The 18,197-nt window shown below is 39.2% G+C and overlaps 1 protein-coding gene across 1 annotated transcript; it reads right to left on the bottom strand.

The window, feature by feature from the left end:
- Positions 1–521: 521 nt before the first annotated feature.
- engase (endo-beta-N-acetylglucosaminidase) lies at positions 522–16,742 on the bottom strand. Its single transcript, XM_079645460.1, has 14 exons — positions 16,625–16,742; positions 13,342–13,433; positions 13,063–13,264; positions 10,662–10,810; positions 10,386–10,540; positions 9,884–10,032; positions 8,696–8,867; positions 7,790–7,896; positions 7,577–7,688; positions 6,912–7,099; positions 6,664–6,806; positions 4,412–4,511; positions 3,383–3,494; positions 522–2,612 (listed from the first exon to the last, which is right to left on the bottom strand). Exons 1-14 carry the CDS (start codon positions 16,738–16,740, stop codon positions 2,241–2,243), a joined length of 2,169 nt encoding a protein of 722 aa, XP_079501586.1. The 5' UTR covers positions 16,741–16,742; the 3' UTR covers positions 522–2,240.
- Between the last annotated feature and the right edge of the window lie 1,455 nt (positions 16,743–18,197).

The following is an 18,197-nucleotide window of genomic DNA, read 5'->3' as shown; positions in this document are numbered from 1 at the left end:
AAGCCAAAATCGTTATGACATCACAATAAAGTGACCAAAATCTTATCAGCTCATTTTCAGACAGGTTTTTATATAAATGGATCAGGACAAAAAGAGAGGGTCTTTTTTCCTGAAACTTCCAGAATCTCTTGACACAGAGGGGACACACGTTTATGTAGAAAAGACAGGAAAAAGTGGATTTTGCATAATAGATGACCTTTAACTTATAGCTTATGGAAATAAATGGATCAATGAGATATAAAGCCCACGGCCACACTAGACCTTTTAAGTATGCCATTGCCAACATGCTAATGTTAAGCAGGTATACCAGGTTTGGAATGTTTGATTACATTCATTACATAGTTGGGCTAGTTTTCATTACATAGTTGGGCTAGTTTCCTTTAGTCCAAGTTTTTACACATATTTACACAAACGCATGCTGTGCGGAACAAAGCGCTGAGATCATGAGGCTGAACTTTTTTACTTGTCTCTACAAAGTATTGTATTTTTTAAATCACAGTGAAATGAAATGTCCACACTGATTAACAAAATCTTTTTTATTATCAAATTCAAAAGATGTTGACAAATTGATTTAAGTGAGGTACGATAAAGCCAATAAGAGCTGGCCCTACAGAAGACTTGTGAATACTGTATGAGAAAGTGATCACATCATTGATGTAGCTTGTTGTATTACAGTCTTTAACAAACCGTTTTGAAATTATCCTTCAGTTCAGTTCCCTCAGTTTACAATGTTCTCGCATAGTTAACATAGATCGATCATATAAAGCACATTGGTGGATCCAAGTATAAAAGTGCTGAATCCACATATGCCAATGAAAACGAGAAGAAAGAAAATATAAATGTGGTATATTTGGATAGGTAAATCTTGTCAAGTGATAAGTCTGTAACCCGATACATCACCAAACCGAAGTGAGACCCCACAGCCGACCGGTACTTCATGTTACATATGGATTATTATTGAAACACACCATTGCATTGAGAAACCTGAGATTTAATATGATTAAGACCATTTTGCAAACGTCATGCACAGAACATGCATATTAGCCCTTTATATGCTTCATATAATATTCAGTAAATGATCCTTTATCAAATGCCGTCTTAGGCAACACAGGAGACTGAAGGTACTGCAGCACATACAAATAACATGTAACATAAGGAATGGTTAAACAATATGGGGAATACAATAAGACTTCAATGAGTAGGAATGGATATTGAGCAACCAGTCTTATCAGCATTATATGAATGTGTTTTGATATTTTAGTTCATATTAATTTCATATAGTTGTAGAAATAAATGTGATGGTATTTACATGTTGATTTGCATGTATAATGGTTAGTGTGATAGAGACTATGTAAGGTTTTGAGTGCTTGTTGATTGTTATATGTGTTCCTGCCCAGGGGGCATAATTCAGATTTGGGCTTTTCTATGCATGATCCTTGTTTATGAAGACTTAAATAAAACTCAAGTCTAAACACGAAATGTAAAGCTATAGCTAGTTAGCACAAATGCTGGCAACAGGTGGCAGCAGCTAACCTGACTAGCATCATCATAAGCTTACTTATTCAAACAGAATCTTTTAATTAGTCCAACCATCAGTAATTCAAAACCTTCACGTACCTCAAACCCTTTAAACCAAACACAGTTTTTGTACAAATGAGATATGATGCGATATTTAGCTTAAGCTGGTAGGTGGACAGAGCCAGGCTAGCTGTTTCCAATCTTAATGCTAAGCTACATTTTAAGATCAAGATGCTAATTGTTCTCACGTTTTAATCACATTCAATTTAGCTCTGGACGGATTTTGCCCAGTTGTCAGTTGTTTATGAATTCAGGTGTCAAGAAGGGGTGCACAATTAATACATTTGTTGTATAGAATATATCAAAATCCCGATATGGATTATTCAAATTGCAAAAGGCACAACATTTGTAAAAGGCTAAAGTACAGATTTCCCGGCCGATAAATTGTATTCTACACACTTAACAAAACATCTTTGTTCTCTATGGATCCTTTGCAAAAAAAATGGAATATGTTTTTCAATGACAATGGGAATTCTGATTACAGAACTTTCTCTACCTGGTCTGAAACCCACAATTCTTATAAAATCGTGAATTGCAATTGCAATATCAGTCCAAAATAATTGCAATAAGTTATTCTGCAGGCCCTAGTTTAAAGTAATAATAATGTTCATCATGTTGTTAACCTTCCCATTCTGTAATGAAGTGACATTCAGATCTTAAAGTCATTTTGTTTTGGCCTCTGTGTAGCTGAGGCTCCTTCTGCCCCAGTGGCTCTCTGGCAGCGGGAAGCCCTTCCTGATCACCGGCTCCACCACCAGCTCCAGCAGGCCGGGGGCTTCTGGGACCTCCAGCTCTGTCACTCTATAGAGGTTAGAGTACGCCCGGCCCATCAGAGCCAGCTGGCCAGGGGGGATCCGCCGCCAGTACACCCTGAAGTGGCGCACAAGCTCCGGGGGGTAGTCCCAGTGCATAGTGGCGTTTAGGTGCAGGCAGGGAGAGGTGGAGGTTCCAGCACCACGCAGCCACACCACGTCATAAATACACAAGCCCTGGACCAGATGAGGGGGGGTCTGCAGACTGGCTCCATCCATCAGCTTATTGAGAGACAGAAGAGGAAACAAAACTGATCCAAGTCAGATTTATCACAACAGTAGTTAGTAGATTTACACAAACAAGGAATTTGCTTCGGTGTAAAATTGTGCATATATTAGTATAGTCTAGTTGCCAGCAGTGTGATCCCGGAAATGTTGAGTACCCCAACGTTTTATGATATGAAATGTATAGTACGGGTCCCCAGCACATAGAAACCTCCGGATTCTTACTTGCATATGTTGGGCAATTTGCACATTTAGCATAAGTTGCGTTAATTAGCATGAATTACCATTATAGCCAATGCAGACAATAGTTCAACAATGGCTTGTCCGATTTGGACAATTTGTTGTGTTTTTAGGGGTTATGGAGGATGTTGAATCCATTTCTGACATTTCAGGATCAAACAATGCAATTGTAACCAGAAAGTGGCCATATGTATACTCTCGTGGACTGATTTGACTACTTTGAGTAGTGTTGTGACCATTGGATAAAGAGAGCACAAGATGAACATTATTATAAAAAACTTACAAATATGGAACTATTTTAAAAGCATTTCAAAAAAACTTAAATAAATGAAAAGAAGGGTTTACAAGAAATATAAAAAAGTAAGGCCATTCAAATAAAGTATTGTAATTCGGATTGTTATTCTGAAAGGCTACAACATGAAGTGCCTCTGGTGCTGAGACATTTCAAATGGAAGTGCTCAGGTGTTCATTTAAGGCTAAAGAGGAGGTCAGTGGAAGCTCAGTGGGAAAGTGGGGCTTGCTCTCACCAGGATCTCTCCCACTCTGCAGCTGATAGGCATTTCCTGCGCCTCTCTATCCCTCTGGATGCTCACACTGACTTCTCGAAGAGCACAGCCACAGAGCTCCAGCTGTGAACATCTGCCCATGGGGGAGAAACCAAGACTTTAGCACGACATTCTTTCACTGTAGCTGTTATTCACTTAGAGTTACCTTACCCGCAAAGTTGGGAAGGTTCATTCAAAAATGTAATCTGTTACAATTACTAGTTACCTGCTTAGAAAAGTCATTAGTAATGTAACCTCCCCAATATTAAAGTAATGTATCCTGATTACTTTCTGTTACTTTTGGATTACCTCAATATAAAATATGCAGATAAAGACAATATCAAATAAATATCAAAAAGACTGCTTTTACTTATTGTATTCTGATCAAAAAAGAGTAGACAACACATCAATGTAACATTAGAAAAGAAGAAACCAAGATATTCAACAACAACGTGACTACTTCTTAGTGTTTTAAAAAAAGTCCAATACTGAATTTGAAGACGATGAAGTAAAAAAGCAAGCAATGTTCCGTCCACTACTTTAATAACTTGCATGCTGTTGAAATTATGTTTCAATATATTAGGTAATTATGCACTTAAATATACTTTGTTAAGTATGCTATTACCACTTCACACTCAAACTTTATTCAAACAGTCCCAAAGTAACATCAGTCGTAGTAGACAGGTTAGTTGACGTGAGTTAGCAAACATCAGCAGTTAGCAGTTGGTCTTACCCCTAAAAGCTTCTTCAAATGAGACGTAGGCCCCTCGGATAAAGAGAGTTTATTAAAAGCTGGCAGGCAGAGCTTCCACTTAACGGTGATGTGAGCTTTTGTTTAGAAAATGTTCCCCTGGTGAAAGCGTTTTGAATTGTTTGATGTTTTGTAACATTGTAATCCTGGTAGTAATCCCCAGTTTACATTTTTTAAATGTGATTACATCTTTTTTTTCTGAAACTTTAACGGATGACAGTAGCGCTGTTGCATGTATTCCGTTACTCCCCAAGCCTTACCCGATGGTCCAGCCGCCTGCACTCAGGTTGCCACACAGCTGAAAGAACTGGCTCACCGACTCCAGTCCATCACCCAGTCCTGCAGCAGACACAGGGGGAACTGCAGACACACATTTAAAGGTTAGCATCACCATACAAAAGTGATGAACCTTTACAACCATCAGCACCGAGGAACTAGAAGCAGGAACAAGTGTTTATGGAGATTTAATAAAGCAAATAAACAAACAATTACCAAGCAGAACCATGCAGTCAACAAAATATCTCAAAGCTAAGCTTATCCCCATTGCCATACGATAAACCCGCACAAACACCAGGTGGCCTAAATATCATTCAAGCTAAAAACCGTTAAAGCCCTAAGGTCGTTCCAAGGTCCAGGTCCAAACACAAAGGAGCCCCTTGACTTTGGAACAACCTCTCTGAGGAGATCAGGAGTGCAACATCTGTCTGCTCTTTGAAGTCACCTTTAAAAACTCACTTTTACAATTGCTTTTATGTGATTCTACTTTTAGTCTTATTTTATTTTTCATTTATTCTCATTCTATGTACGGTATTTCTGTTTTATTATTTGCTATGCATTTAACTATGTATTCTCAAGTTGAGTTTATTTTGTTAAATGCACTTGCTGTCCGTGTATTTGTATGTTAAATGTTGTAAACTATGTTTTGAAAGGTGCTATATAAATACAATTTATTATTATTAACCACACCCAGGTGAAAATGACCAGAAACGATCAATTACCAATGTGTTTGGTGTAAATGTGAATAATAAAACAATAAACACAGGCTAACGTAGCATTTTGGCTCATACACCCAGTATGCAATTTGATGGGGGATGCCACAAGGGGTTGGCAACATTTCTAAAATGCATGCCCCATGTTAACCTGCCACCAAACCCAGGAACAATCTGGGGTTAAGGATCTTGGCCAAGGACTCTACAACATGACCCTCTCACTGTTAGACACTAATTGACCCCCAAAGCTAGAGCAAATGACAATCTGTGTCCAGGGCCCTGGGACAATAAGTCAGGCCGGGAATTATACGCGCAGCTAGGCCACTACCAGTTTTCTTTTGTGCCATTTTCCTGGATTTATTTGTCAATATTTACAGCGTTGCTGCCCATAGTGATAGCCCTAAACTTTAAATCTACTACCCCAGAATAAACATATGGACATGGGTTACTATTTTTTTTTAAAAGTGCAAATCTATTTAGGAACCTATCCATGTGAACATATTTTAAGTGGAGGTGGACCGCAAATCCTCTGGGGGGGTCCGGGGGCGCATACGATTTTTTTTTAAATGTTGGACTTAAATGCATCAATCTGGTGCACTTTGAGGGGGAAATAAAGAGAGACTAAACCCATATGAAACAGAACTGTATACATTTAAATAATCATAAAATCATAAGAGCATGGCCATAACAAATAACAAACCATATCCAATATGAAAAAACATTGAAACTTGTTTATTTATTTGTTTTTGGTTCATTTATAGTTGTGAGTGTGTCTGGGCTCCTGAATCGGCCTCTCCTGTCTCCCTCCTGATCCTCTTTGAGGCAGCAGCAAAGACTAGTTTTAGCTCTCAACAAGTTTTTAAAGTTTATCTTACCTTTTTTCACCTAGTCAACATTTTTTTATCCATTATTCATGCATATTTTACTAATCACTCCCCCTTCAAATGGAAATATATGTTGACATAAATGTTGACCAAACCGTTTGAGACCCACTGAGAACTTAGACTAAGTTAACTATCTAAACACAGTCCTTTACCTCACCTGAGCTGTAGTTATCAGTCTCTCAGTCTGACAGGAGAGGAATCTCCTCCACCTTGTTGACAGCTCATTATATCCGTTAGCGCAGCTAGCTAGCACCAGATGCTAACAACAACACTACACGTAACCGGTGCGCACGCTTTCTCTATCGCTCGCTCGCGCCACACATACACACCCTCCCGAGCTTGAATGACACACAGAGACCAATCGAGGGCATTAGTATGATCTGTATGAAAGTGGCCATGTCGGAAGGCCACATCATGTAGACAGCCAGTCACCCTCTGTGAGGCAGAGTCAGACCCACATTTGCGCTGCGTTGAGTTCACAATACATACATAAAAAAAAAAGATTCCTCAGGCCAGCAGGTCCTCCCGATGGCCAGACCGGGCCTGTCTGTGTCTCAGATCAGTAAGTAAGAGTCCTAACATGCTGATGTTTCGGAGTCATGGTCAGACCAGACACTGGATGGATGGTGAGGAACTCACCTTTGACATCATGGACGTTCATGTGTGTGCATTGACTGGGGTCTGTTGTCTTCAGTTCCAGGGACACTCTGATCCCAGGCGATGACTTGTAGATGAGGGTCACCAGAGTTTTGGGGGCCAGGATTACATTGAGGGAGAAGATCCTGTCAGAGTGAATGAGGGGACAATTGTGTTAGGGGAGGTAGAAGAAGAGAGATCTCATTTTCCTTAACATTAAAAACGTAATGAGGAAGGAAACAAACACACACTTTGCACTAACTGGAGATGTGTGTGTGGCGGGGATGACTCCCTCCAGCAGCAGCGAGCAGCCTCCATTCCAAGCGTCGTCAGGGCAACTGCGGCTGCTCAGCCACCCCCCGCCCTCCAGCTGTGTGTTGGAGTACAGGGGCTGCACCTCCTGGGCACTCAGGTTAAACCAGCTCCTCCTCGCCTCAAGCTGCACGCACACACGCACACACACAAAATGTGCGGTCAGCAAGCAAAGACTCAAAATATAACGTATCCCACATCTCATGGTGATAATGTAAGTATTTGTAGCATTATGACTGAAATCGTCAAAAAAATAAAGCTGTTATATATTCAATATACAGTGGGCTTAATAGTGTGCCAAGTGGCACGCCAATCTTTTCTTGTTCCAACAATTTTTTTTTTTTTAAATTAACAATTGTCTTCCTTTTATGTAAATAAGGTTTACAAGTGCATTAAAAAACATCAATATAGAATAAAATAGCCTTTTACCTAAAAGAAAGTGCCAGGGAAGGACCCCCCCCCCCCCCCAACAAGAGAATGTTATTAACTGGCCCCCAGATTCCTGAATCCTGGCCCTTCATATTTAGCATCTCTGGATTAATGCCATCATATACAGTAAATGTACTGTTACTAGTTCAAAGCCCTTAGCGGCTGCTTTGGATACCTGTCCTCTCCTGTAGATGGCCTTCCCAAAGCCCTGGCAGAAGGAGGAGACGAAGGGGAAGGGTGAGGCGGGCCGATGGATGTTCAGGAAGTCTGACAGAAGAGCCCAGAACCTGCACACAGCACATCCCCACTGACTAACATGCACTGAAAGCGTTATCTTCTTCTTTATTGTGTGTTTGTACTTAGGTGTTATTACTGATTTTGATCATACTTGTCCTGATTCTTGCGAAACTGGGTCTTATCACTGAGGGTCTCGTACACCCAGCCTGGAGCAAACAAGGCAACAGAGAAGTTGTGCTTTCGAATGATTTCCAGGGCCTGTAGACAACCAAAACAAGAATTTTCATATAATTTAGAATGCTGCAGAAATTAGTTATCATTTTTGCAGGAATTAGTTATCATTGTTGCACTCCCTCCTTTTCTCAAAGTCAATGGGTTTTTAGAAAATGTTTATGAATACCGAAATACAGTGTTGCAGGAATGAGTCCAAAAACCAGGAAATGAGTTTGCATTTTACCACTTCCAGTTCCCTCATCTCGAAGTCAATGTTGTTGTTTTTTTAACGTTTTTGTAGTTAGGGTTAGCAGCATAAAATAAAATCTGTGGTTAAAATAAATGTAGGAGATTTTCATGTTTTGTTTTTGAAATATGGTAAATACCAAAAAATAAATACCTTGAATATCCAAAGATTCTATGTTTCATAAACTCGGAGACTGCTACAAAGTGACTAAATAAACCTTTAGTTTACACCCCTAGCCTTTAGTGTAGTGGTGGTGATGAGCAGACATGTGACTATGATGAAGTTTGTTTATAGCCTATTGTTACCTATTTACTTATGACTTTTGCATTTACACTTCAGAAATCATAAAGTGGTGGAAGTATGTGGAGATGATCCTGTTGAAGAAAACGTGGCTAGTATCAGAATGTGTGTTTGCCACAGATCTTATTTTCTACAATATACCAAAAACCAATTGAAATATCCCATTGCTTTTAATGGAGGGAGCCCTTGCGCTGGGTTTACCAACAAAAACACTTAATCTCCACACCACTCTATAGTCAGGACTGACATTAACGAACACTTCTTCAGCAACAGAAACACGTGTCCCACAGTGTGTACCTTATTTGTTTCCCACATTCCTCCCACCACCTTGCCTCGGGCGAACACGTCCACCCCGACGTAGACGTCAGCCTGGCGGCCATCGAGGCCACTGTATCCCGTCATCCACTCCAGGCTCTGCTCTGTCCAGTTGTAGTTGGTGAAGAAACCATCACAAGCACCGAAAAACACCCTGAGATTGAGATAAAGCGTTGTTTTGTTATCAATGAATCATTTTCCTTGGTCGTCTGAATCGGTGGTTCTCCACTGGTCAGGCCTCGGGACTCAGTTTTTCCTTTGTCAATAGATCGCGATCCGAAATTTTGAACCACTCAAATCTATTCAACAAAAAATCGTGCTGTAATATATACGCTTTTCAGCATACAATATTAATTAAAGTGAAGTACAGTGCATATATCCCTTATATCCCTTCACATAACTAAATAATGCTTTTAAATAAGGTTTAATGGGATGATGGAATCAAAGCTGAACTGTATAACATAAAAAGGCACACATGCTGAAAACCCAACCCCAGCAGGTGGTCTGGGGGGATTCTCCCCGAGGAGATTTTTAGAAATACTAACATATAAACTACCAATTCTACCCGACATATTAATAATATTTTATGCCATTGTTTGTTTTTCACTTAGTTCTGACAGCTGAACTTGCTGCTCCTCAAGAGTAAAGAGGAGATAGTCTATGTGAATTACTTTAAATTGTTCTGTGACCTGTCAATCATCAAACATATATTTCATTATGTGTTAATTTATATCTGAAGTTGTACCCATGGATGTATAAAGAATAGTTATACCGCAAAGTTATTCTACGTGGGGACTTCAGGCAACAATCTTGATTCTGATTGGCCAGAAGACTCGAAAAAAACATCAGCAAAGATGTTTTATTGAGAAGATGATCACTACGTGACAGAAGTTTTCAAAACTGTTTATGGTCTCCGGTACTTCCAGTCCAACGCCTACTGCATGCACAGCGTTAGAAAATCGGGCCTTCAAAAAATAAAAGTTGGACTCCCCCCCCCCCCCCCCCAAAAAAAGAATTATTTTTCTTCTATTTTTTGTTCTTCACTCACACATCTGCGACCCACTCGAAACGGGTCAGCGACCCACTTTTGGGTCGCGACCCACCAGTTGAGAACCACTGGTCTAAATGGTCAGAATGCTTGATTGGAATTGAGGTCTTTCATTTCTCTACCTGTTGGACTCGTTCAGTTCGTTTTGCCATTTTAGCTCTCCTTTTTCGAGAACACTGTCGTACCACAGCACCAGGCTGCCGGGCACTCTCTCGTGCATCTGCTCTGTCAGATACTGCAGGAACAGAGGAGTGTTCTTCACCGCACTCTCCTGCACACACACATCAAACCATCACAATCAGGTTTATTGCCAGGAGCATTTACACATACAAGGAATTTGCTCTGGTGTAAGATGGTGCCATCATAAACATACGAAAATAAGCTGTAACAGAAGGTTACAAATATATATGACAATACAGTATGTGACAAACAGCAGTTTATTATATTACATTTTAAAGTGGAGGGTTGTGCAGAAATGTGTGCAGAAATGTCACAGATTCACAAATGTCCCAATCCACACCAACAATAAACTTGATTCTGATTCAAATATTTCATCTTCAGGGGACCAAGAATATCTGTGCAAGGTAGAGGATTAGTAGATGGATTGGGATAAGTTTTACTCACACTGAGGGAGTTCTCGATGTTGATGAGCCAGCCGTCGAAGCCGTAGCAGTGGCTGATCTGGACCAGCCTATCAGCCACCGCCCGGTACGACTCCTCGTCTTTCAGGAAGGCCTCGCACACCACCGCTCCGTCAGTCCACTCTGTGATGAAAGTCCCTGAGAGCAGGAGTTCAGGAAGCCCCATTATGGCAACACTGACACTGTTATGCAATCAAACTATATTTGAAAGGATGTAAGATTGGAAGCCAAACTCAGGATTACTTTGCTCTTTACCCACCAAGAACGACGACTCCGTGTTTATGTGCTGCATTGGTCCACACGACAGGAGGAATGGTCACCATGTTGTGTGTGAAGTAGTTGAAAATATCAATGTACTGCCAGTGGTAGAAGGCATACGGAGCATCGCTGTGTGTGCCCTGGGTGAAGCTGAACAACAAAGAGTGTGTGACAACAAAAACTGATTGCAAAGACAATTTACTTTGGAAAAAATGATTGCCACAAAAGATCCAAAGGTGGCACAGCACAATATGAAATGGAGAACAATCAGCTAGGATATGGAATAATAAATATGCCTGGCATGTTCTGTGCGTGCTTTTGGTTGTTGGACGTATTGAGCTCTCAACGTAGTTATTTGAAGTGTTGAAGCGATCCTATTGACACTTTTCTTTCTTTCTTTTCAATCAAATTAAATTAAATACCTTTTAAGACGTTTATTTTTGAAATTTTTCTTCATCTTTTTATTTTCCTGTATGGAATCACTGCCGGATGTTGGGTAATTTGCACAATTAGCATTAGTTGCGTTAATAAGCGTATTTGAGAACCAGGAAAAGCGCTATATAAATACTGTGTATTATTAGTAGTATTTTTGTTAATTAAAATAAATGGCATTATAGCCTATGGAACAATAGTTACAAAATAGCTTGGCAGTTTTGGACAATGTTGGAGTGGTTTTTAGGGGTTATTGAGGATGCTGAATCCATTTCTGACAATTTCTAAATCAACAATGGCAGTTTTAACCAGAAAATGCCAATATTTGTACTCTGTGGACTGATTTAGATTTATTTTGGGTCAATTTTGAATATTTAGGGGACTCTGTATGATTTGGATAGGACAATCTATTTGAAAAAAATTGTCAATAGTAGACACAATCATTTTCATGTTGTGCTCTCTAATCCAATGGTCACAACACAACTCATGGTAGTCAAAATCAGCCCACAGAGTACAAATATGGCCCATTTCTGGTTAAAACTGCAATTTTTGATCCTGAAAATGTCAAAAATTGATTCAGCATCTTCAATAACCCCCCAAACCACTCAGAAACTGTCCAAACCGGCCAAGTCCTTGTTTTACTATTGTTTAGGCTATGATGCCTTTTAATTAACAATAATGATTCTAATCTTGCAAATTGCCCAACATATGCAAGTTATATGATGGGAATTTATAGTGATTCAATATATATGTAGGTTTCCTCGCTATGAAATGTTCTCAGACCGAAGGGTGTCGCCCTGACCATTGTCAGGCAATTATCATATGGATGTAACTTGTGGAGAGGGCCTGCTTCTCCACAAGTGCGAGGAAACGGCTTGTAGCTGCCACATTTTGGGCGCTCTTGGACTACGGGGATGTTGTGTACATGAACGCCTCAGCTCACTGCCTTCATCTGCTGGACGCTGTTTACCATGGGGCTCTGAGGTTCATAACCAACTGTAAACCCCTCACACACCATTGCACGCTGTACTCTTTAGTCAACTGGACATCATTATCAATGCGCAGATCTCTGCACTGGTACAAACTCATCTATACCGCTATGCTTGGACTGCTGCCCCTCTACCTATCCACTTACATATCACACACACAGTACAGCTATAGACTACGATCTCAAAATGACATCACTCTGTCCGTCCCCTCAGTACGCACGATGCTTGGGAAAAAAGCCATATCATACTCTGCCCCCTCGACCTGGATCACACTTCAGCAGGAACTTAAGCTGACCACTTTGATACCCATCATGGATTTTAAACCCATTTTAAAAAAGCTGGAGAAATCCTCTGTGGGTGTTTGCGCCTGCTATATCTGACTACTGTATATGGATTTCAATGATTACTTTTTACGATGTTTTATTTGAGTGTTGCCTCTCTGTTTAGTGTCCTGTCTGTCTGTAACTTTGTGTGGTGGTGTTACCACTGAACAGGTCTCTCTTGAGAATGAGACCTTGTGTCTCAATGAGATTTTAAACCTGTATAAATAAAGGCAAAAAAATGTGTAATTAACATGCTGTGCTTCCCCTTCTGTCTGCCCCCCACCCAATTTAGGACTGTAATGTGGATTGCCTTCCTTCCTCTGTCTCATCTGTATAAATGACATTGCTTTTCTGTTTAACGGGGTCAGATCCTGGTACTATCTATCTACTAGTGCAGGACCTCTGTCCTTTCCAGCTGGAAATATGATTGATTCTGTTAAATGCTATAACTCTTTATTAAATAACACGACTTTGGTTTAAGCTTGTATATTTGTTATTTTATTACCAGAAGGTGATTAAGTGTGGAGTTAGCATCTGGCAGTTTCTATGTGCTGGGGACCCGTACTTTATATTTCTAACATAAAACGTTGCGGTACTCAACATTTCCGGGTTCACTAATATCTAGAAGTCTTTATGTAACCAGAACTCTTTTCCATACCGGTCATCTAAGTAGCCGCCCATCATGTCGTGAGACACCAGGGTCCGGCGGGCACTGGCGGTGAGGGGAGGGTCCCGAGGGGCCAAAGGGACAGCTGCCACATTAAAGAGGTTCGCATCGCTTCGTTTCCACGACAACAACTCCTCTAAAGTCTGAAGGCCGCAGCTGATTGGTTCGGTGGTGTCAGGGTCGTGATGTTTGGCTGACAGGGACAGGAAACAGAAGGTCATGTATAAAGTGTGGTTTGATGTGGAGGCTGAAGGACTGACAGAGCCTCACCTGGCAGCGCTGAGGAGTCAGAGTGGACCACCTCGTGGACCACCTCGTGGACACTGCTGGAGTCCATGGGCTGGTCCAAACAGGACTCTGGCCTGGGGAGGACGTTTAGGAATCATTTACTAACAGATGAAACAATCGATAAGATAAGATATACTTTATTGATCCCACATTTGGTCATATTTTCGTCACAGCAGCATGTAAAACAAGGCATTGCACATAATACGAAATTAAAAGAGTAGAAAATAAACAATTATAAAATTGAAACATCTCAAAATAGAAAATAAAACAGGAGTCAAAAATATAAGTCCACTGTGATACAGATCTATAAACTATCTGACAAACACTACCAAATTATAGCTAGCACAATATCAAAGTAAGATATTAGTTATTTGTCAATTCCAGATTCTAATTTATGAGTTAACCAAAAATATGAATTTTAGAATAAAAACAGACTTTTGTGTTTTTTTATAAATATTTTAAAATGATTATATAGTGTAAATATTATTTTGTTATCCATATATGTCTTTTTTCTCTGTATTTTCAATTGTTTGTATTGTAATGTATTTTTAAGCCCCTGTACATGACTTACCTCGAGACTTCTTTTTGCTAACTTATTTGATATAAAGTTTGTAGTTATTTTGACATGGGATTTGCAGTTTTAGGAAGGCTATTATAAACTATGCTTCCTACCTTTTCACTTCAACTAACTCTTTTGTCTGTGCCTTGTCTCTGTAAATATTACAATTGTATTAGTTGAAAATAAAAATAAATCTCAAACAATGAACTTAGTCAGTAACACAAACTCAGTCCCCTGTTTTTACACCTCCACTTCAGTGTACTCATTACGGAGAGTAGGGCTGCACAATGAATCCAAATGTTATCGCATTATGGACCTGTGACATATCTCAAGGCAGTAACTATCTGCAGAATTATATGTCAATATGTTTATGTAGAAGTAGATTCACATTTAGCTAATAATCTGACTCTATAAAGTAAATAAAGATGTGAAATAATTCCAGCTGAGTCAAAAAGTACAATATTGGTTTCCAAAATGTAGTGGAGTGGAAGTATCTCATAACAAGTTATACTCAAGAACCTCAGAGTTGTACTTCAGTACAGTACATGAGTAAATGTTCCTATTCCATTCCACCACTACAAAATGGAAATGTAAGTAAAGTACACTATAACTGTACTTGTACTTAAAGGTGGGTAAGTTTGAGAAACAGGCTCGAGATATACTTTTTGTTATATTCCATGGAATGCTCTAAACATCCCGATAGCAATGAATATCTAAAGTGCTTTGACAAAAAATCCATTAAAAAATGTCATCTGAGGAAGCTGTAGTGCTGTAAAAAGCACGACCAATCATTTTAGCCGGCCCGGCTAAAATAACTGGATGGCCTACCTGCCTGTCAGCCTTCCATCTGTGCACAAACTTATCTCGTGCCCTCCTTGGTCATGTGCGCGTTCGTGTGTGTTGGAGGAGGGTCTCTGTAAGGAAGTCTGAAGGAAGTGGCAGATTTGTTCCGGCTGTGTATTTTCAAATTCCAGCGCACTCGAGCCGGTTTCTCCAAAATTAAATACCCCACCTTTAAGTAAAACGTACTTTCCACCACTACTGCTGCTTATTTCCTGAAGGACAAAAGATGGTTGGCAGCACACACTGGCCACATTGTTACTTAGAGGGGGATGTTCTTATACTGCAGTTAGGGCTGCTCAATTAATCGTATTTTAATCGCATTTACGATTTTGGCTTGCAACGATTATGAAAACAACATAATCGAAATAAAATGATTTTCTTTATTTTTCTTATTTAATTTAAAAAAAAAATTATTATTGGTTTTTCAGTTGAATTATACTTAAAGTTCAGGGTAATCAACTGTCAAAAACATACTGTTCACATTTTTTTTTTTCAATAAATGGATGTTTTCAAAGTAAATGGATAATCGTTTTTAATAATCGTGATATCAATTATTGAGCCAAATAATCGAGATTATGATTTTTGCGATAATCGAGCAGCCCTAACTGCAGTGTAGGAATACTCTGTTACGAGTAAAAGTCATGCATTGAAAATATTACCCAGGAAAAAGTACAAAGATATTGCCATCAAAATATACTTAAAGTACAACAATTAAAGCACTCAATCTGCACAATGGCCCATTTCAGGATAGTATCAAGTTCAGAAGTATTATCGGCTAATTGTATTTCATGTATCAAAACTTAAAAATAAGTATGCAGAATGGATCTTTTGGAAGTATCACAATAGTATGGTTATTATAATATCCTGTTTTATCTCTAATATTTAAGAGCATATTAGTATTGTAGTTTGTCAATGTGGACCAGATGAGAAACTTGTTGTACTGTGTAGATTATTAGAACAAAGCATTCATCTGTCTGCAATACAATATTTCATTTTACATTATGTTTGTGTATATATACACACAGTATAGACTCCTACATGTACTTGGTCACAACATTCTCTGCGTTATTTAGCTTATTGCTTTATTTATTTCTGACATGTATATAGTTGACTTCATCTGCATTACTTACACAATGGTCTTGCAACATAATATGCACTATTGTATTCTACTGTTTTTTTTGCACTATTATTTTTCTTGTTTAATGTCCTATATATATATATATATTATGTTGCAATGTTGGAGGGCCTAGGGAGTTAAGATGTCCGTTGCCATATCTACACTGTAGCATCTGACAACAAAGCCCTTGAACCTTGAACCTAAAGTACTGCATTATATCAGCTTCTCATTTTGTATTATGTACAAAGTAACTGTGAGTGTTAAATAAATGTAGTGGAGTGAAATGTACAATATTGGCCTCTGAAAGGAGTAAAGGTATTAATAACACCGCAACTAAAAGTACTCATCATCCAAAGTAACCGTTTTAGAAATAATAATATCACAGGGTTATAATTATTGATCCATTAATGTGTTTTACATTGTAATCGTACAACTGGCAAAGGTGAAGATACCTTTAATAACTCTTTACACTGCCAAACACCTTAGTCCATAATAGTAAACGATATTGTAGTAGTTGATTTATTACTGTGTTACAAATATTAAGCTGTAAAAGTAACTCGTAACTAATCTTGAAAAATAAATGTTGTGGAGAAAAAAGTACAAAAACTGCCCTCCAACATGTAGTAGAGTAGAAGTATGAAGTAGCATAAAATGCTACTTGAGTAAATGTTCTTTCCACCACTGGATTTACTAAGTATATTCTGAAGCTGAACCCTCAGCAGTAACAGAGGGACAGGTGAGGTTACCTGCTGGGCTCCGGATCCCCTTCACTCACAAACGGGTCCATAATAGCACCAGCTTCAGAAAACACGGTTGTGTAAAAAGAATCTGTGAGGAAACCGGAAACGGAAAGCTGCATCATGGAATCAGGAACCACAGCACAACACTTTCGCCCTTAATCCTTCACAATAAAAGCGTCTGCGCTCCCATAAATACAAGTGTACAAAAACCAAGGTTTCAGGAGCTTGAACGTTAAAACCCTGCAATGGTGTACATTTACTCAAGTACTGTGCTTGAGTACAATTTTGAGGTACTTGTACTTTACTTAAAGGTGGGGTAGGTAATTTTGAAGAAACCCGCTCGAGTGCGCTAGAATTTGAAAATACATAACCGAAAAAAGCGCTACGGCTTCCACAGATGACATTTTTGTATGGATTTGTTGTCAAAGTACTCAAGATATTCATTGCTATCGGGATGTTAAGAGTATCCCATGGAATATAACCAAAAGTGTATCTCGAGCCGGTTTCTCAAACTTACGTACCCCACCTTAAAATTATAATATTTCCATTTTTGTCCATGCTACTTTGTACTTTTACTCCACTACAGCTATAGTAACTTTACACATACTTATGTATTAAAGACATCAAAAAGTGCATTTTGCATAATAGGTCCCCTTTAAGTGACGACTACAAATGTTTCTATAATCTCTATCTCTACATGTATGACAGCCATTCCATTCCAGTGTCTGTTGAATTCCAACACAGAAAAACGTTTTCAGTAATAAAACAAATGAAAAAAATAAGTTTACTCAAACACATGCAAATAGTAAAACAGAAACCGATAATGTTTCAGTGGTCTCTTAATAACTTACTTAAAGTATATTTAGATGCCAATACTTTTTTACTTTTACTTGAGTAACATTTTGAATACAGGACTTTTACTTTATATCAGAGTATTCTTACACTTTTACTAAGTACAATATTTGAGTACTCCTTCCAGCTCTGAAACCTAGCATAACCCTGGACTTCAATACGTGTACATTCCTGCTCGCGTAACATATTTTATTCCTTTTTAAAGGAACTACTCAGATTTATTGAATGTTGTACATTTTATAATCATATATTTTATTATTATTTCAGAGGAATCCGTGCAGTGGGTTGTCTACGAGAGGACGGATTGAGGACAGACAGCTGGACAAAGAAACCACTCTTTTGTTGTTATGCAGGACCAGACTCTTTACTTGGAAGAGATTGGCCTCCAGCAGCAAACCAATGCAGCAACAACCAATGGACTGTGTGGAAAGCAATTATGGTGGCCATAAATAATACTTCCACGCATAATGATATAATACTGTACATGCAGGGCCGTCCCTCCCTACAGTAAGATCACGCAGACTGCGTGGGTCCTCACCTTGCGGAGGGGGCCTCACCTTGCGGAGGGGGCCTCATCTTGCGGAGGGAGCCTCAACTGAGCTTTTGCGGCACAATTAGTGTGCTGCGAGGCTCCTCCCCCCATTCGACGACGCTCGCGAAACAGAGGGCCTCATCATATAACTTTGCGTGGGGCCTCAAGTTGGCCAGGGACGGCCCTGTGTACATG

This window comes from Notothenia rossii (genome assembly GCF_949606895.1).
Source record: "Notothenia rossii genome assembly, chromosome: 8".
In the NCBI taxonomy this organism is placed as follows: Eukaryota; Metazoa; Chordata; class Actinopteri; order Perciformes; family Nototheniidae; genus Notothenia; species Notothenia rossii.
Note: the sequence above shows the minus strand (reverse complement) of the source record. Positions and strands in the feature narration are given on the sequence as shown.